Here is a 20615-nt window from a genome sequence, read left to right as displayed (position 1 = left end):
TTTCGATTTTTTTTTCAGATTTTATACAGTATTGCCAAATATACTAGAATATGACCTTTTCCCAAGAATGAGGACAATTTATCTCCCTGGGAGGATATCAGGACCTGTCCTCCAGGCAACCCAACAAGAGATGCATTTTTACACTGCTCTAGTTTTTAGGCATATGTGAAGAGCCATGGTGGTCAGAATCTTCCATGTGATTCTGACGAACTGGTGCTGAAGAATGACAGCTTTGGATTGTTCCAGCAAGCCACACAATCAGTCACCATAACTTTCCAAAGTCACAGAACTGACAAACAATGAAACCCTTTTGTGCCATTTCTCCTCTGCTGTCCGTGGATCTGTTAGCCATTCTGAGATTTTTCTTACATTTCATTCACGGGATTTAATTAGCCAGTATTACAAATGGTAACAATTGTTAAGAATGAAAAATACTTGTATCTTCTGAGTAAGTTTAGAAGTCAAGCAGAGAAAATGACACTGATTCGATTACTACCAGATGCTCATTTGTTTAATCTACTCAGTTCATGCCGAATTATAACTTCTGGAAAGCCGGTGGCATGTAAAAGCCAGCAGCTCATAAAGCTCACATCCTATACATTCCACACTAACAGTAACTGTGAATTCCATGACAGTTCCATGGCATAAACTCCCTTTGTTAGTTAAAGGGGTTCTTATTCATTATTTTGATGATGGGGATCAAACCCAGGGCATTCACCGTACAAGGTAAGCACACATTCTACCAGTGACTCACAATCCTGGCCAAAGTGGCTTCAGTTTACTCCATACCTTCATAGGTCTGTCGCTGTTTGCAAAATTATTGATAATGAACAAAGACTCCTGAAATCTTGATCCTCCACTTAGTGCAACATCAGCTATCAGCTGACTCACAGCAATTATTATCTGTGGGAAGAAATAAAGGTTGTTTTTTTTTAATTTTTTTTTAAAAAAAAATCCTGCTTTAGGAGGTGGCGAGGGGAAACATTACACTGTGTCCAGGCTAGCATCTAACTTCTTTGTCTTCCTGCAGACTTTTGCTGCCATGCTCAGCTTTCAAATGCTCCTTTGAAAGATTTTGCAAAGTCATGGGTTGTGGTGTGTGTTTGTAATCCCTGTACTCAGGAGGCAGAGGCAGAGAGGTGTAGAGGCAGAGGCAACAATAGGATCACTGTGAGTTTCGGGGGCGCCAGGATTATATGGTGAAACCCGGCCTTTAAAAATAAAGAGTGATGACAAGGACAAAGAGCTAGAGATTCTCCACCACACACCTGATACAATGGTGGCGATCAGGTCCTCCCTCTGAATGTGCTCACACGCTGGTGGTTAGGATGAGTTTGGGCGTGACCGACCTTTCTCTTTGACAGTTTCTCACTCTATATTACTTGTCTAGTTTATATAATGCACTAGTCTACAACCTTGGGTGAATGTCAAAATAAGTCATGCTCAAACGTTAACGGCTCGATACCTTCCTCTCGATCCAAGAAGACAAGATACAGTAGTGACTATGAGCGCAGGCTCTGGAGTCAAAGCGCCTGACATCCAAATTCTGACTTTAGTGGCTAGTTAAGGCTTTACATTTCTCTTACATTTGCTTATTTTATTTTATTTGCTTCCTTGCGTGTGGGGGTGCGCGATGCCACAGCATGCATGTATGGATCAGAAGACAACTTGTGGGATTTATTTTTCGCGTTCTACCACGAAGGGCCCAGGTATCAGATTCTGGCTATCAGGCTTGATAGCAAACACTTTTAGGCACTGGGCCATTTCTCTAGCCTGTAGGTAACTCTTCACTGAGCACGTTCTGTATTCTAGATGCTGTTCTAAGTCTTTATATTTATTAACTCATCTATATTAAATGAAGCACTGACAGAGCTGATAGTAGGGCCAGAGAGTGGACTCTAATAAAACATTTCAGGCACCCTGGTAAATTAATCAAAGCCATATATTAGGGGTGGTGGGTATTCAACTGACTTCACACAAAAGCAAACAGTAAAGGGCTGACAGCTAGTGCTGGCTAGCTCTAGTTTGCAACCATCACTCTCTAGACTTAGAGACTTGTTTTCTTGGAGGATGTCCTCCTGCAAGGCAGATGGGACTCTTAAGTCAGGATCTTTACATGTGCTGTTCCTTTAAAAAATATTTTTAAATATTTCATTTCCATTGGTATTTTGCCTACATGTATGTCTGTATGTGGGGGCATCAGATCCCCTGGAACTGGAGTTATACGCCGTTATGCGCTGCCATGCAGGTGCTGGAAATTGAACCTGGGTCCTTTGGAAAAGCAACCAGTGTTTTTAACCACTGAGCCATCTCTCCAGCTCCTTTATAGCAGATTTTTAAGGGAGTATTATTTTTCTATTAGAATTGTACTTTATTGATGGCATTTTCAAAAAAGCAGCCAATGGTTGTTTCCCTATAAATAACCTTTTCTCTAGTAAATTGCTCTAATGGGACACCAAGGAAGATCTGTAACTAGAGACTATGTATATTATCAGTAGCCTACTGAGCCAAGAAGTCCCAGCTGGGCTTAGATTCTGAGTTGTTTCAGCAAATAATCACAACGCTATGGAGATGTGGAATAATAATTACCGCACAGTGTATTCTCTGTGCTGTGCAGCATGCCAGTTGCTCTCTGTATCTCATTTGTCACCCTCATACTAACCATGCAGGGTGGCCAATACTTGGCCTCATTTTACAGATGAGCAAACTGGTTCAGTCAGATTGAGCAACTTGCCTAGGGTCACACAGCACGTAAGTAGTTGAGCTATGTGTTAAACAGATAGTTATGTCTATAAGTTCTGAGATTTCCACAAAATCTTGAGACTAATCCATTATTTGTTGAGATAGGGTCTTGCCATGTTAGCCAGATTAATCTTGAACTTGTGGGCTCAAGTGATCCTCTTGCCTTGGCCTTTCAAGTAAATGGGACTATACAGGTGCATGCTAGCACCCCCAGGTCAATTTTTTTTTAATTTTTGCCTTTTGAGGCAGGGTCTTGTCCTGTAGCCCAGGCTGGCTCAAACGTGCAATCCTCCTGTCTTAGTCTCCAGTGTGTTTGGATTTTAGGCGTGTGCCATCATGTTTGGCATCACCTGCCGTGTATTATCTAACCGTCTTACTTAGTCATCTTAATTGAGCCTCACAAAAACTGTGAGGTAGAGTTTCTCCTGATTTATATTTGAAGAAGCTGAAGCACCAGCGAGGCCGAGGAAGCAGCCTGCTCCAGGGCAGACTGCCATGGAATGTGAACCTCAGCAAGCACTCCAAACTTAGACTTTAGAGTAGCCTTGTCCACGGGAAAGAGGATGTGAGTCTCATATCTATGTAGCTACAAAGAGAGAGAGATGGAAGTGAAACTTACTTTTTTTTCTCATCTTTACTTTGTGTGTGTGTGTGTGTGTGTGTGTGCGTGCGTGCGCGCGCGCGTGCGTGCGTGCGCGCGCGCGCGAGCGCATGTGCGTGAGCCAGCGCACATGTGAAGTTCAGAGAACAGCTGATTTGGCTTGTTTTCTCGTTTCACCATGTGTGTTTTGGTGATCAAACTCAGGTCATCAGGTCTGGCGGCAAACACTTTTATGCACTGAACCGTCTTGCTGATCTGAAATTTACTTTGATGCATTTTAATTAACTCCCAAATTTGACAAATTTATTTTGATGTATTTTAAAAACCTTCCCAAGTCAATAAATCCTTTTAGTATATAAACAATGTAAGACAACATAGATGTTCTATTTTTTATGTACTTATTAATTGAACTTTCAGCACATGTCAGTCTGGACCAGTCACATTTCAAGATGGTCACATGGTCTGAGAACTACAGCACAGGAAGGGGAAGTCAGATATTGATTTCTTTTGCAGTCCTGAGACTGGAACCCAGAGCCTTGTGCATGCTAGGCAAGCACTCTACCACTGCGCTATAGCCTCAGCCCTGTGTTAACCTTTTGTTTTGAGATAGTGTCCTTCATGTTACCCAGGCTGGCATTGCCCTCACTCGACAGAAAGGTAGGACTTGAAGTTAATATCTTCCTGCCTTAGCCTCCCAAGTACCTGTAGATGTTGATCTTTGTGAGGCATGGGGTGGGATTGGGCACATGTTTGTAGGTGCGTATGTGTGTCTGTGTGTGGAGATCAGAGGTCAACGTTGGGTACCATTCTTCGGAAGCTGTCTATTTTAATTTGGGGGGGGCATGGCTTAGAACTTGTCGAGTAAGGTTAGCCTGGTTGTTCAGTGAGCCCCAGGAATTTGTCTGTCCCTGCTTCCTCAGTCTTAGGATTACAAGTGCATGCCACATGCCTGGCTTTAAAAATTGTATGAGTGATACAGGTACTTTGCCTGCATGTATGTCTGTATCCCTGTGTGTACAACCACTTACATGCCTGGTACCCAAGGAGGACAGAAGAGAACAACAAATCTCCTGGGATGGAGTGACAGAGGGTTGTGAGCCACCGTGTAGGTGCTGGAAACCAAATCTAGATCCTCTGGGCAAACAGCCAGTGCTCTTAACCACTGAGCCATCAATCCAGTACCTGGCCAGTTTTTTTTTCTGTGGGTTCTGGGGCTCAAACTCAGGTACTCCTGCTTGTAGGAAATGTACTTTACCAAATGAGCTACCTTTCTAGCTATAGATGTTGGTTTTGATAGAGGCCAGCGGCTGAAGAGGAAACCATCAAGAAGAGCTTTGATTGCTACTCACCTGTAAGTGTGTCCTCAGGAAGGTCTTCCTTTTGGTATACTCAAAGTTGTTTCTCATCAAAAGATACAAAAGTGCAGATGCCTCATTCCTGGTTGAGCTAATCTTTGAAGTACAGCACTTTAAAACCTCATAGCAAAATGCAGCGCACATATTTACTCTCCCTTTGAAAAAGGCTGAGGGAAACTAGACAAGGGAAACAGAAGTGAGAATCTGAAAAATCTCTTAAAGTCCACCAGTTATCAAGTGTCGACTGTGCCTGACCTAAAACTATGCCGGGTGCTTTAGAGGATAACAAATTAATACTAGTCAGAGCTCTGTTCTCAGGATAGTCTGAGCTTGTTACTACACAGACAAGCAATGACGGGCCAAGTCAAGTCAGTATTGCAGTTACTCCAAAAACATAAAGGTATTTGTCATAAATGTTGTCAATCTGAGAAGAGCGCAAGATAGCGCAAAACTTATGAGGGACAGAGTTTCAATGACATACTGAATAAATGAATGATGAATGATGCCTCTAAAATGGAGTCTTAGAATGGGAAGACCAGTCTGCATTATGTAGTGTTTGCTTTATATCTAAACGCTGTGTTCAGTGTTCCATGTGCTGAGAAAAATTAGAACTGAAAGCCCTTAGGAGTGAAGTGATCATTTTATTTTTAACAAAATAGAGATAGGTTAAGTGCTCATCTATGCCTGTCCATTTTCTCCTCTATGAGCAGTGCCAATTAAGACACATTTTGTCATAGAAAAAGAGTGCCCATGTGGTCAGCAACTTCTCAAAACTTCCAAGAGGCCTGCTGCTTTGAGAATGCATTCAGCTTGCTGCTTTGTGGAAGATAAACTGTAGAACTAAGGTGGGCTTATGAGAATTCCCTATGCTTGCAAGTTGAGGCGAGCAAGCTGCTTCAGAATGTGTAATGAACATTTCCTCAGGGATTCTATAGTTTCAGTGTCACCCACTCGACATGCTTTCTTGGAAACTTTGAATTTTAATCCATACTTCAGGAATTTATCTGCGGGTTATTTTTTTTAAGCCTTTGTAGCAAGTGCAGTGTTAGGCAGGCAATGGATGTTTAATAAATGCTTTCTGATGGGAAAATTGGGAAATGACATACAATTTCACAGGATTAGATCAACTCTTACTAGAGAAGATTCCCTGGTATAAAAAGATTTAAGAGTGGGCATAGCTACGTGCAGTTAATCCCTACACTAAGTCTGCCCACAGTACTTGAGACATAAGCAATGGCCAAAATTACGAATAACTTCCTCCACAGAAGCTCTAATGTGCCCCTTTCCTCTCACTTGACCACTCTGCCTCGTGAGTTTACTGACGTTCTTTTTCCCTTTGGCTTCCATGACATCTTTCACTCTTGCCTTTATTTGCTACCTCTGCCACTATTTCCTCTTTCTCGTTTACAGAGTTCTCTTTCAACCCTTTCTGTGTTAGCTTCTTCAACTCTGATACTGGCTTTTCGTCTCTATTCTTCCAGGGGGAAATTCAGCCATTCTGGGGCAGTCCCTTACATGCTGATTGTCCCCTGACCATGCTCCAGTTATACTTGTCCTTTATGTTCTGAAATATCCCAAACTCTTTCCTGATGCAAGACTTTGACAAACGCATGTACTTCTCCCTAGGATGTTCTTCCTTGAACCGTTTGTGTGGCTGGGCCTTTTACATACCTCACTTCTTATTAGATGAAGTATATCAGCTTGAGGTGGTCTCCAAATTATGATGGTCAAATGAAGAATTTAAAAAATTACAGTGGAGTGAAAGGTAGAAATTTTAATGTCAAATTCTGAGCTCTGTTCTCTTTCTGGATGTAACATGAAGAATGAAACTCATATTCCTGGGTGGTGGCAGCAAGCCACAGCCCCCATACACACATGGGATCATGAGGGAAAACAACAAACACCTTCAATGTGCTATGCTGCTGAAGCATGACACTCAATAAATTCTGTTGAAGGCCATTTGAACACACTTAAATGATTTTCCACTTAAAAGGGGTTAATTGGGCTGTTACTCCATCATAAGTTAAAGAGCATTTGTACTAATGCTAATACAAAATGCTAAGGCATTTTGCTTGCTTCTACCCTAGAACTGAACATGATTACAAATGGTTCTGTTGTTCATTTTTGCTCTCTACCCCACCCCTAAGGCTGGAAAGCCTTAGGTTGGAGACTATCCTTGTTTTGTATCTCCATAATCATATCTCTAGCAGCTAGTACAGCACTTGAGAATGTGCTCACTAAATACAAATGAACGGAGATGACTCCAACCCAGAGCTCTGTCTAAATCCATGAATTTCAATGTTACAGAGGCAACTTAAATTCAATACAAAACAGTATTCACTATTTTTTTATCGTAATTATAGTCTGTCCCACCATTTTATTGGTGAACTGGTGATCAAGTCCAATAATTCTCTTTAATATATATCCTACCACCATATCCATGCACCAGTGACTTTTCTCCAGGTACTATCACCAATCTCTGTTCTTCTGTTTCTCCCTTCCTTTTTTGTCCATCCATCCATGTTTCACTATGCAGCTCTGGCTAGCCTGGGACTTGCTATGTAAACTAGGCTGCCCTTGAATTCAAAGAGATCTGCCTGCCTCAGCCTCCCAGCCCATACATTTCCTATTCCTTTTTCAAGAGGTTTACTCTTCCCTGGCCACACTGATGCTCTCTTAATACATAGCTAATCGTGCTAGTTCCCTGCTTAAATCCTTTCCGTGCCTATTTGATTCTTAGAAGATGAAGCCTAGCTCTTACGATGACTGACTACACACTTTTCTACTTGCCATTTTTACTTATCTCCTGAATCCACACTAATCCCTCCACAGTACTCCTGCTGAAGAGAAACTTTTGCTAAGCTACAGCATTTTTATCTTCTCCTGGGCACACCCAGTTCTCGGTACAAATTTCATACCATGATAGCATTTGCTGATATATTTGTATGTGTGCACATAGGTATCTTTATGTGTGTTTTTATCTATTACACAGTAAGCCCTCGGGATTCTCTGTACAAACTTCATATCATGATGACATTTGTTGATGTACATGTGTGTGCATGTACGTATCTTTATGTGTATATTTTTATCTATTGTACAGTAAGCCCTCAGGATTATAAGCAATAACTACCAAACTAGTACCTATTAAAAGGATTATTTCTAAATGTATTTCCACTCATTTATTCTTTCATGTTTGCAGAGAACTCACTTTTCCATAGCTTCCTTTACTCTTAAGCATATTAAAGAATGGAAAAATTTTTTAAAGCTTCACATTAACCTAATTTCTTATTTTACATACAATGAAAGTTAAGACTTGTTCATTGGCAAGTTATTATGCAAGATCCCAGAGTTCTAAAAGTTAATTTCGATTATCAAAATGCTTATGCAAAATTTTTAAAAAAAATAAACAAGACTGGTGCTTCATTAGTGCAATAGATGGTGTTAGTCCTTATCATATGATAAACAAGACAAAGAAAAACTGGCAAAGCTGGTGATTTAAAAATGACATTGGGGCTGGGAATGTAGTGCCCCTGGTTGGTTGAATCTTGAGAGAGAAAAGAAGATCCAGATGGAGAAGGAGACTCTTGAGAAGGGCCTACTGAAAATGTAATGGTACAATGGTAAAAGCAAAAGCACGTTCTGATTTTAGAGGATTCTTTGTCAGGTCCTCAATATAGATTTTGCTATGTGGTGCTTGTATGTCCAAAGGCATTGGTAGTAAATGGCTGTTTGTGTATGTCATCACAGTGATTCCCATTCCTCTATCTTCCCGTGAGCTCCCAGCAGGTTAAAGTTGTTCTTACCTTACTGATGAAAGATCTCAGTGAGGCAAAGACATGCTTGAGTGATGCTTCAGATTGTCCATTTTTAAGAAAAGCAAGATGAATATCAAATACTTTTTTCATTAATGGGTTGTGTCCATCATTATTTAAAAGTTGGCTCTACAAAACATGAAAAACAAAACAAAACACCCAGTTTACAGAATCATTTAGTTTAGCCCTCTTGCCCACATACAAGAGAACTAATTTTACTGCATGACCAATATCTGCTTATGAATATGCTGTTTGACCTTTGGAAGGTTTTTTAGACTATTTTGAGTATCTTAACTAAGAATATTCATGGGATCTTCAACTTACATTGGAAATCTTGAAACACCATATAAACTACATCTAGAATATTGAAACTCTTAACCTGGGAGAGTTGGCACATACCTTTAATCCCAGCACTTGGAAGGCAGAGGCAGGTGGATCTCTGAGTTTGAGGCTAGCCTGGTCTACAGAGTGAGTTCCAGGACAGCCAGGGCTGAATCCTATCTTGAAAAAACAAAATAGTCAGACAGACTGACAGATGGACAGGAAGAAAGGAAGGAAGGAAGGAAGGAAAGAAGGAAGGAGAGAAAGAGAGAGAAATGCTAGCATTTCGAATAGCTAAAAATACTCTTCTAATGGAACATGTCAAAATATAAAATGAATACAGAAATAATATTTCATATCCCATCCCACCTTCCTTTCTGTTTTCTTCATTTTCTTTTTTCTTACAGTTCTCTCTATGTAGCTCAGGGTGATCTAGAACTTGCTACATGCATAGACCAGGTTGTCTCAAAGACATGATCCTCTTACTGAGATCACGCACATGTCCAGTTATGACTGGCTGGGAGTAATACTTTTTTTATTAACTTACACTTTTAGACACTTAAGAACCAGTAACAATTCTTTTAAAAAGTCTGCTATTTAATTTACCTTTGGAAGTGCATTTTATATAAAATATATTTATGCACTATTAACAAACTGAACCTTCCATGAATTCAGAAAACAGATATGGCAACTGGCTATTAAATACCTCTTGTAAATGGGCCTAAAATAATAGTACATTTGTACAGAGATATCAGTTAGTTTATGAACTTTGCTTTAAAATAAATCCTCAAGGGGCTCCAACATATAGTTCAGAGGTAAATTGTCTGTTATGTGAAGGTCTGGGGTTCAATCGGTGCTGCAGGAGGTCTTTCTGCTCCTTCAGCCAATAGCCACTGAGATACCAGCCAACTGGGGAGTGGTCTCCCTCTCTCTTTAAAAAAGCAGCGGCTGCCCTCCTCTCTCTCTCTTGCTTCTGGCGCCTCTTCTGGTTACTAGACTCCTTTCCTGATCATGCAGAGGGCTGTTGTCTGGGATGGTGATCTGTTAGTTTTTTCTCTTTAAGTAAATAACCATTCTATTATCATAATTCCAAACTGGTGTGGGACTGTTTGTGACTTATGCCTTCATCTGGTGCCCAATTATCTCCCTTCTCAGGCCTTTGATAGAGTTGAAGATTAGATAGTCATAGTTACTGTCCTCTTATTATCTAGCCAAGCCATTTCCTATACAAGACTTAGATTCCACAGGATAGAATGTTTATTAAAACATTTAGCATATGTTCCTTTCTTAATATTGTTTATGGTGATTGTAATTCTAATCTTATACTTAATATCTGTTCCTAATGTATATTGTTTTGTATTGGGTTTACAACTATCTTACTTAAACAAAAGGGGGAGGTGCTGCGGGAGCTCCTTCCACTCCTTCTGTCAATAGACTTTAAGATACCAGCCCACTTGGGCATGGTCTCATTTGCTTTAAAAAGCAGTGGTAGCCATGTGCTTGCTCTCTTGCTTCTGGCTCCGCTTCTGGTTACTAGACTCCTTTCCTGATCACGTAGAGGGCTGTTGTCTGGGACGGTGATCTGTAAGTTTTTCCTTTAAATAAATAATCCTTGGGCTGGAGAGATGGCTCAGAGGTTAAGAGCACTGCCTGCTCTTCCAAAGGTCCTGAGTTCAATCCCCAGCAACCACATGGTGGCTCACAACCATCTGTAATGAAGTCTGGTGCCCTCTTCTGGCCTGCAGGCATACACACAACAGAATATTGTATACATAACAAATAAATAAATATTTAAAAAAATAATCCTTTTATTAATAATAATTCCAAACTGGTGTGGGATTGTTTGTGACTTACGCCTTCAAATCCCCAACACTGCAAAGAAAAAAATTAAAAGAAAAACATTGGGGCTGGAGTGATGGCTCTGTGGGTAAAAGTGCTTGGCATGAAAGCATGAGAAACTTAGTTCAGATTCTCAGAATCCATGTAAAATCAGACACTAGCATCTGGAATCCCAGTGACGTCATAAAAATCACACATTCTCCTTTGTCATCAGCACCATTTACTACCCCCACCTTCAAAATAAAGAGTAAGGTACTCAGCAACACAGTATGTGCTTTGCATGCAAAATAGTAGGTTAATATTGGTAAAGTGCTTGAGAGAGAGAGATTGACTTTTATCAAGAAATAGATAAATCTTTATTAAATAAATCAAAACATATCAAAAAGGCAGTTAGGAATAAAAGCCTAGTCATGAGATGTGATGTCCTATCTACTGACACAATGAAAAATAGATGTGTGTGTTATTTTAATCAAAACAAACCTAAGTTTTTTGCAAGGTCGCCTCCTACAACTTTTTTTTTTGTTATTGCTTTTTTTTTTGAGACAGGGTTCTCTGTGCAGCTCTGGCTGTCCTGGAACTCACTCTGTGGATCAGGCTGTCCTCCATCTCACAGAGATCCGCCTGCCTCTGCCTCCTAAATGCTGGGATTAAAGGCGTGCGCCACCACTGCCCAGTTTACACCTCCTTATTAGCATGCTATTCCATTCTTCCTTATAATGTCTTTGAGAAGCATGGGGCAAGTTTCCACACTATATCTGGAAGCCAAAACAATTAACTACATTATGTAAGAAAGGGGAGCAAACATACTGGATTGCCTTGCCCAGACTTAATACAAGGGCAGGTGCTTAGTCCTACCGCAACTTGATATGCCATACTTTGTAGATACCCATGGGAGGCCTGCCCCTTTCTAAACAGAAACAGGGGAAAGGTGGATTGCGGGGGCAGGGGGCAGAGAGGAGAACGAGGTGGGGTGGGGGAATGGAAGGAGAGGAGGGAATGGAAAATTTGGTTGGGATGTAAAATAAATAAAATACATTTAAAAAATGAATGGGGAGGAGAGCAAAACAAACAACCCAACCAAAACAGCCCGAAATCAGTAAGTGAAGAGAGAACAGGTGTGACTTCCACATTTGGGTTCTCACCGAGGCTGTTTACATGATGCTCATGTAGTTTTTGTTTTCAAAGCACTCCCCCGTCTATTATCTTAGTTTACCCTTCCAATGAGCCCGCAAGTAAACTTGCTTTTACTTTATTTTACAAATCAAGGGAATAATGATTTGGGATGAGAGAAAACAGAAAACATCCGAGAAAATCCTGAGCAGCCAGTCAGTTTGCCTGCACATTATCCCTATAAGCTATCTTGTTACAATGGGTATTTTGGCTGGCTGATTTTCTCATGATTTCCAGTAAAGTTTACCAGTTATTTTAATAAAAACATAAAAGAAAACCCTCCCGACCTTCCTTCTTTCTCCCACTTCTTCCTCCCCCGCCATATCCTTTCTTATCCAGTCATAGCCTTGGCTGATCTGGAACTTGTTATATAGATCAGGCTACCCTCAGATTTGTGACTACCCTCCCGCCTGTGTTGCCCAAGTCCTGACATTATGGGCATGTGTCACCATGCTTGACAGAAAACTGATTCTAAAGACAAATATAAAACAATAGAATCTGAGAGGCAGAGGAGGATTAAGGACATTTTAGTCTGAACACTTCACTCTATGGATGACTGACTTTCAGTCATTTCCCAAGGTTTTACCAGAGCACAGTCAAACTTGGCTTGCCACCAGCGTTTCCTCATTGCTCCTACCAGGTTATCACAAACCAAACTGCCCTGCCTTTGGCACATAGACACTGTAAAATGTTTTCCTCACAACACCACCAGCTGAACTCACACTCATCTTTACCTTGAAGCACTGGGTGAAAAACGATATGGTGTCTAGTACTGTCAGGGAAACCTCAGTAGCTGTATTGCCTTCCAGAAGTGCCTGGTGGAAAATATCTGCTTCTGTTGTGGCAGAACCTAGGGTAAGAGAAGCAAATTAAGCCACGTCCAAAGTAGACTCCCACAAGGGCACTGAATAATCTCCTCCAGAAGCCTCATGGAGAGAGTCTTGCCTTCTTAGAAGGAGTCCGCAGCATCAATAGACCTAATAAGCTTCACTGCAGCTATTCCTTACTGAGCCAGGGTCTGGTCTAATCACTGCCGCCTACCTTCCACTCCCGTTATCAGTGCCAAGTGATCTTCAGTATTAGCACCCTGTCAGTAGCTCTGCAGCATGGACTGAGGTGTCTGTTTGTTTGGTGATGTGGTCTCAGTAATGAGCTACGGTGATGTAACTAGGAAATCATTTGGGAGGCATCTTAGGCCATGCTGCCAACATGGAAGGAAAATTGAGAAAGCCACACAAGTCTAGTGACCTCTGGCCAGAGCTCTTCAGTTCTGCCAGTGACATGAGGCTTCTCTCTAAAGCCCAGACTCTTTATGGGCTGACAGAAGCGGGCTCATCATACTTGTTCAAGAAGCAGGAACCTTTAACATTTGCAATGACAATGTGTAAAAAGTCCTTAGTCTTCTCGCTCAGGGTCTACCTGCACAAGACCTTGTTTACTATCATTGGGCTTCACAAAGCCAATTTTCCTGGCTTCTTTTTTCTGTGGCCTCCAGAAGACCGTATGAAAACAAAAGTGTTCTCAGAGTTTTGATTAATATTTGCTTTCGAGAGGGCAATTTCTCTTTATCTAGTCCTCTGACATCCCCAGTTAGGGAAGATTTCTCTCCTTGTCCTTGATGCCTTCTCAATGCTTTACCCTTTTAAATACACTTTCAACCAATAGGATCTAGTACTCGTTATTATTTGGTGCTACTGGGGATAGAACATCAGGTCTCATGCATGCTAGGCAAGCATCCTAGCACTGAGCTAGGTTCCTGGTGGTTCTTGTTCTTCTTTTTTCCTTTTCTTTATATAAGTCGAGATCAAATTTGCTCAGGAAGACCTTGAACTTGTGAACTTCCTGCCTCCCCTCCTCTGTAGCTGGGATTACAGGCCTGTACTAGCAAGCCCAGCTAGAATTGATTTACTTCTGCAGTCAGGAGGGGACATCTATGTCATTAGTCATTAAATAAGAAATAGCAACTCTAAATGAATATTATATATGCTATCTTATTAGGATATTAGTACTTTCTATTAAAATGTAATGGTGCTAAAGAGATGGCTCAGTAGTTTGGAGCACTTATTGTTCTTCCAGAGGACCTGGGTTCAATTCCCAGCACCCGCATGGTGACTCACACTCATCTGTAATTCCAGTTCCTGAGGATCAAAGGCCCTCTTCTGGCCTTAGCAGGCACCAGGAACACATACAGTGCAATACATACATTCAGGCAAAACACTGATAAACATATTATAAAATAAATAAACCTAAAGTTATTGAAAAATAAAATTTGACAGTCGCGACAAAGGATATCTAATATAAAAATATATTAACAGCAATTTCATAGAAACATTCCTTAATACTAAGAAAAAGATTTAAATCACAGTTGTTGAAGAGTCATGCATGTTATTAAATAGTCATGAATGATGAAATTATAGTATATAAATGAATACATAGCAGAGTTATGCAGAGAATTTCTCTATGCAAGAGAAATTGTGATTTAAGCCAGGATTTAGGATTGAAAATGGGCTTTGGTGAAGACGAGGCGGTACAAGCACTTGCCATATCAGCAAGAAGACCAGAGTTTAATCCCTAGAAGCCAACTAAATGTTGGGTGGTTTTGGAGTGTTGTCTGTAAGAAGGCAGAGAGGGGATCCCTGGTGTAAGCTGGCGACTAAAACTACTCATACCTGGGACTGACTGAGAGATTCTGCCTCAAAGACTAAGGTAGGCATATAATTAAGAAAGATCCCTGCTATCAACTCTGGGCTGCCACACACACCTGCACATAGACTTGCGCCCACATGCATGAACATACATGTGTATACACCACACACACAAACACATGCATTTTTTTAAAAAAAAAGATTATACAGCATTACCAGGTTATTTCATATGTATCCCCTCTCCCACGTTTACTTACTGTGATTAAGTGTGAATGAGCTTTCTAAGCTACTGAGATGCTGTAGCCGAGCCTGCATCACTCCTGACCTGTTTCAAAGAGCTGGCATAGTTTGAGATTTTCGGTCTATTCCAAAGTGCTTTGATAGCCAGGCATCATGCACCCTAAAATAAAATTTTAAATCAAGAACTGAAATAAAGCCAGGTGGTGGTGGTGGTGGTCCTGGCACTCGGGAAGTAGAAGTAGAGGCCTATGGATCTCTGTGAGCAAGGCCATCCTGTTCTACAAAGCAAGTTCTAGGACAGCCAAGGCTGTTACACAAAGAAACCTTTCCTGAAAAAAAACAAACAACAATAACAACAAACAAACAAACAAAAATCTGAAGTGCTCTGATAAAATATTTCACTGTTTGCATATTTTTAACTAAAATGTGGTTTTAGTTGATGTGTTATTCCAGATAAATATAACTTACATAATTTTATATAAAATATAATTTTATAAATATATTCTATTCCAGATAAATTTAATACTCTGCTCAAGATTCTGTTAACTATTACCTGGATTAAATGAGGCCTATAGGAAACTGTGAGCCATCTCTCCATTCCCTAAATTGTACAAAGTTTTAATGGGATTTTAAATAGAGCTTATGCTGTTATAATAGAACTTGCGCATTTAGAAAAAGCTTCCCACTTCTATACTAATAAAAACCATTGGGGTTAAGTAGACAACACTCCAATTATAGTCAGTCTTTTGGCAGGAAGTGAGGAAGAAGAAGAAAGAAGACAGACACTGAAAATGGGAAGGGGCTGGCATCAGATAGTCTAGAATGAGTATCAATCCAGTCTCCTGGACTGCTTACAACTGGGTCATATATAAACTGAGGATGAAAAAGTTTGTTCTCTTATAAGCGTGAGGTTGGAGCAACAGAAGCTGAGATGCTAAGGTCTATGATTAGATATACAGGGAAAGGTGGCTGGAACTCTTATCACTCAAGATGCATCACTAGGCTATTCCAGAGAGTCAGCAATAAACCCCATCCAAAGTCTTCAATTTGTGGAACTAAACCAGGTGTGGTCACACATTTTATAATCCCAGCCCTTGAGAAGTTGAGGAAAGAGGATCAGGGTCCTTCCTTGAGATATTGCAAAGTCAAGGCAAACTTGGGCTCCATGAGATTCTGTCACCAAAATCAAAAGCAAAGAAAAAAAAAGAAACTGCTCTGGATTTTAACATTGAAACTACACTATTTGGAGACAGTGGTAAAAGGTGCTCACCACCAAACCTAACAACCTGAGTCGGATCCCTGGGACCCACATGGTCAAAGGAGAGAATCCACTCCTACAAATTGTCCTCTGACTTTCAAACATTTGCCATGGTAGGCAGCTGTCCAAGCATGAAAAAAAAATACATTTCTAAAAGACTATGTTTGATTTCCTTTAATGGGTAGTTCTACTTAATATACACACATTCATAGCTGAAATAAGCAAGACCTTCCTTTGCCTTAGGGCCCTTTGATCGTCCCTGATTTTTTTTCCAGTGTTGGGTATTGAACCCAGGGCTTCACAAGCTAAGAAAGTAATCCACTGCTAAGCTATATTCTAAGCACAAATTTATTTCCCTTTTCTTCTTCTTCTTCTTATTGATGTTTATCAAGAATTGAATCCAAGGCATTGTGCATGCTAAACAAATGCTCTATCACTGAGCTACATCCCTGAGATCCTCACATATTTCTTTTCTTTTTTTTTTTTTTTGGTTTTTCGAGACAGGGTTTCTCTGTGGTTTTGGAGCCTGTCCTGAAACTAGCTCTTGTAGACCAGGCTGGTCTCGAACTCACAGAGATCCGCCTGCACATATTTCTTCATAAAGATTTAAGATGCAATAGAACAAATAGATAATATATAATTTATGTCCTACTTACTGGTGAATGTTTCTATTCCCCTTAGTAGTTGGCTACCCTGACTTTTTGATTTGATACCTACCCTTCTATTTAGCTGTTACTTAAGTCCTCCAGGAAATACAAGAATCTGCTCGAAGTTTAGGGGGATCTCAGAGGAAGAAACCTGCTATATTATTCTAGCCATTGTCTTTTTGAAAATGTAGTATTGGTTCATATTATTTTTAACCTTGAATTGGGATCCATTGAATGAATCATGGCTACCTTCAGGTTAACCTACCATCAGTATCTTAGATTTTATAAACCATGGGTGGGACTGCTCTCTGTTGGGAAAGAAAGAGGGAAAATGGCAAGTTGTAGTGCTGCAAGCATTACCTTGCTATGTTTCTTTTCCCCATATAGCGGAAGTGGAACAAACATACTCTGGAAAGGAAAATGACAACATGTTAGTAATATACTGCTACCTGGTACAACCTAATAACTATTGAGTAGACGTCATATGTTCCGGAGATCAATTTACAAGAACATAGATTTCCACAAAAATAAAGGCCCAGATAACTACTTAAAGGCCATATCCTATCTTGCCATATATATCTTATATCTTCTATAGTTATATCAGCATTAAAAGTCCCATGTCAATATACATAACTATAATGACAGATTTAAAAAAATTAAAAAAAAACTTGCCCATGTCAAACATCCTTTGTGTGCTATACCATGCCATAGCCAAGGTTGCCAGCACTCATTAAGACAAAACATCTTTCTTAATTACAGAAATGTGGACAAATGCTATATTTTTGCACAATGGTATTAAAATTCTATTATCAATAACCATAAACACATGAAGTTAGGAAAAATAACATTTAAATCCCTATGTACTCACAGCTTCAACAGCTGTCATAAACAGTCTTGTTTAAGTCCCATGAAAAGCAGGCTAATCTTCCTCCACCCTCCCCTCGCTCCTGTCTCTTTTCAAGTAGATTCTCAACATCCGTTGTCTTCAATGGGAAATATGTCCCAGCATATTTACAGTGTTTACTACAGATGGGGGACAGGTCAGGAAATTAGAAAGAGGACCATGAAAAGGAGAAGTAGGTCTTCGGGGAGGGTTAGCAAAAGAAAAAAAAAGGAAAAAATGAAGCTACATTACTTGAAAGCAGAAATGGGGCTAACAGAGGGAAGAAGGGGTCCAGCCAGAGTGGTAGGCAGTTAGAGGATGAGCCAAGAGAGAGCAACAGAAACAATTCGGATGAAAATGTCATTATGTGGTGAAGGAGGGTCTTCTGTCTATGTGTTACTTTCATTGGTTAAATAAAGAAGCTGCCTTGGCCTTTTGATAGGCCATCCTTTAGGTGGGTGGAGTAAACAGAACAGAATTCTGGGAGGAAGAAGGCAGGCAGACAGAGCCACCATGGAGCCAGCCACCAGGTCAGACATGCTAAATCTTTCCCAGTATGCCACAACCTCGTGGTTCTACACAGATTATTAGAAATGGGCTGAATGAAGATGTAAGAATTAGCTAATAAGAGGCTAGAGCTAATGAGCCAGGCAGCGTTTAAATGAATACAATTTCCTTGTGGTTATTTCAGGTATAAACTAGCCAGGCAGGACGGAACAAGGAGCCCGTACCTCTTACTACAATTACGGAAATCTCATTCTTTTTTGTATTAATTTAAAACAAACTATTAAATTCATATATAGTAGAACCCACCAGAAATCTTAACTGCTAGTTAGCAGATTTTTTGTAAATTTTTTTTAAAAACTTGAATCAACCGTATAGATAATGAGCTTTTGATAATGATAACATATATTACTCCTTTCAATCGCAATGGTTGGTTTCTCCATGTGTTTTAAAATACTTGTAGATGTATATTTATATATATATATATATATATATATATCTGATAAACTACATCTCTCTGTTCCTAAAGTGGGTAGTATTTAGAATTATTCAGCTCTACTTAAGAGTTCAAACTTTACATTTGAGCTGCTCATTATTTCAGGATCTGTTCAGTTGAACAATACAGGCCAGCTAGCAGCACTCTAATTTCCCAGCTTTCAACGGCATAGTAAGATGCTTGCACATCTGTAAGATTATTAGATAGGAGTTTTGTATGGCCTCATAAGGATTTCATTTCCTTGCTTTTCTTTTATCACTGGGTGAAGAATGCCAGACTCTAGATTATTAAGACAATTTAACAGTTTCTATCACATTAGCCAATGGGCAGCTGAAAACAGAAAAACTGTAACATCTAAAGTCCTTCAACTCAGTTTTTCCAAATAAGTAGAACATTTAGGAAAATACCGCAACTTACTCTAGAAGTAAGAGAATGTTTATGAGCTCCTGGGGAGACACTTTATTCCAGTAAGTCAAGAGAGTATCTGAAAATAGGAGAAATAAGGGGTTAGATCTGAGAACAAAAACTGAGTGACCTAGGATCAACCAACACCATACACTTCATCCCTTTTTGCTTCCTACTTCCCAACACCCACACAGGATAGTAAACATCCCAGGCTGGCCTCAGATCCACTAGGGGGCTAAGGAGCTAAGGATGACTCCTAATCCTCCTGCCTCCCCTTCAGATTGCTAGAATTAAAATGTCTGCAGCACCAAGGGGCCTTCCCCTTTCCCTTTCTTTAGACAGGATTTCAATACCCCACCCAGACTGGCCTTAAACTTAGAAGTGCCCAGACTTTCTGTTTCGTGCCCTACCTCCTGAGTGCTGGGATTACAGTATGTTTCATCAAACATAACACACACACACACACACACACACACACACACACACACTTTTCACATTGGTTTCAAATGTATCAAGCAATCTTTATTTTACTTTATAACCTTCTTTTTATTTATTTTGTAAATGTCCTTTGGGATGGTTTGCTCCAATCTTCCTATCATGATTGAAGACAAAATAAGAAAAGTTTGTTGATCCTTTATACCCAAGACTTAGCCAACTCGAACATTTCACAAACAATGGTAGGATTATGGGCGTTTTCCTGAAGAGGTGGGTACCTTTTTCTGCTTCTCAAAAGGTTCTGTTAACCAAAACAATTAACAACTATAGAGGAGACAAATTATTTTCTTCCATTTTCCTCTTTTTTTAATAAGGCTGATGTTCTATCTGCTTCCAACTACTTCAGACAAAAGAATGTTTAAAATCTAGCTCATGTCTCTTTAACCTATTTCTTTCATTTCTCCAGTATATCTTTTCTGATTTACCTCCGCTGCTCCGTCCCTTTCTCCCTCCCTTTTTCCCTCCCTCCCTACTTATAGGGTTTATTTTGTTAGTTTGAGACAGGGTCTCATAATCCAGATCGGCTTTGAATTCCTGATCCTCTTGCCTTTACCTCCCAAGTGATGAGACAAAAGAAATGTACCACCCTTGCCCAGCTCTGACTAAATAATAATAATAATAAAAAAAAATTATTAAAATTTTGTTAGTATATAATTTCTATGGATATTCCTCTGATATAGCTATCAGTATTGGCTATCCCTATTGTAAATGACAAAATCTTTTATCATTAAAAAGTAGATATGTTACAGAGAAACCCTGTCTCGAAAAACCAAAAAAAAAAATAAGTAGATATGTGTCTCCCTCTCCACCCAAGCCACAGACAGCCTTTGGTAGACAGTGATTGAGGAGCCACTGCCGATTTTATGATGGTGTGAGACAGAATGAAGGGGTTTTGATGTTGCTGCTCCCATTTTTAATATTTTTTTTTCTGATCCTGGGATCAAATCGAGTACTCTATATGTGCTAGGAAAGTGCTCTATCATGGAGCTATATTACCAGTTCTTTTGAAAAGTATGTTTTACAATTATATTTATTATCACATTTATGATGTGGGAGCATATTTGAGCTGCAATGCTTGTAGAAATTTGAGGACAATTTACAAGTCGAGTGCTCTGTTTCCACCTATGGGCCTCGGGGATGGAATTAGAGTTACACAGTTGTTGTTGCCACTGCCAGCTAGCTCTCTGGCCATGGGTGAAGGT

At 39.9% G+C, this 20615-nt stretch overlaps 1 protein-coding gene across 1 annotated transcript in view; it reads right to left on the bottom strand.

Annotated features, from left to right (window-relative positions):
• LOC121439847 (dedicator of cytokinesis protein 11-like) overlaps positions 1–20615 on the bottom strand; it is a 200977-nt gene that overhangs the window by 37290 nt on the left and 143072 nt on the right. Inside the window, 7 exon segments of the mRNA XM_041640459.1 lie at positions 790–903; positions 4693–4875; positions 8502–8639; positions 12575–12690; positions 14743–14885; positions 16991–17038; positions 18931–18997. Coding sequence (XP_041496393.1) covers positions 790–903; positions 4693–4875; positions 8502–8639; positions 12575–12690; positions 14743–14885; positions 16991–17038; positions 18931–18997 — 809 coding nt within the window.

The sequence above is a fragment of the Microtus oregoni genome, unplaced genomic scaffold, assembly GCF_018167655.1.
Source record: "Microtus oregoni isolate MIOR12 unplaced genomic scaffold, Mior012 000063F_ref0000156, whole genome shotgun sequence".
NCBI lineage: Eukaryota > Metazoa > Chordata > Mammalia > Rodentia > Cricetidae > Microtus > Microtus oregoni.
This window is presented reverse-complemented; position numbering and strand designations above follow the sequence as displayed.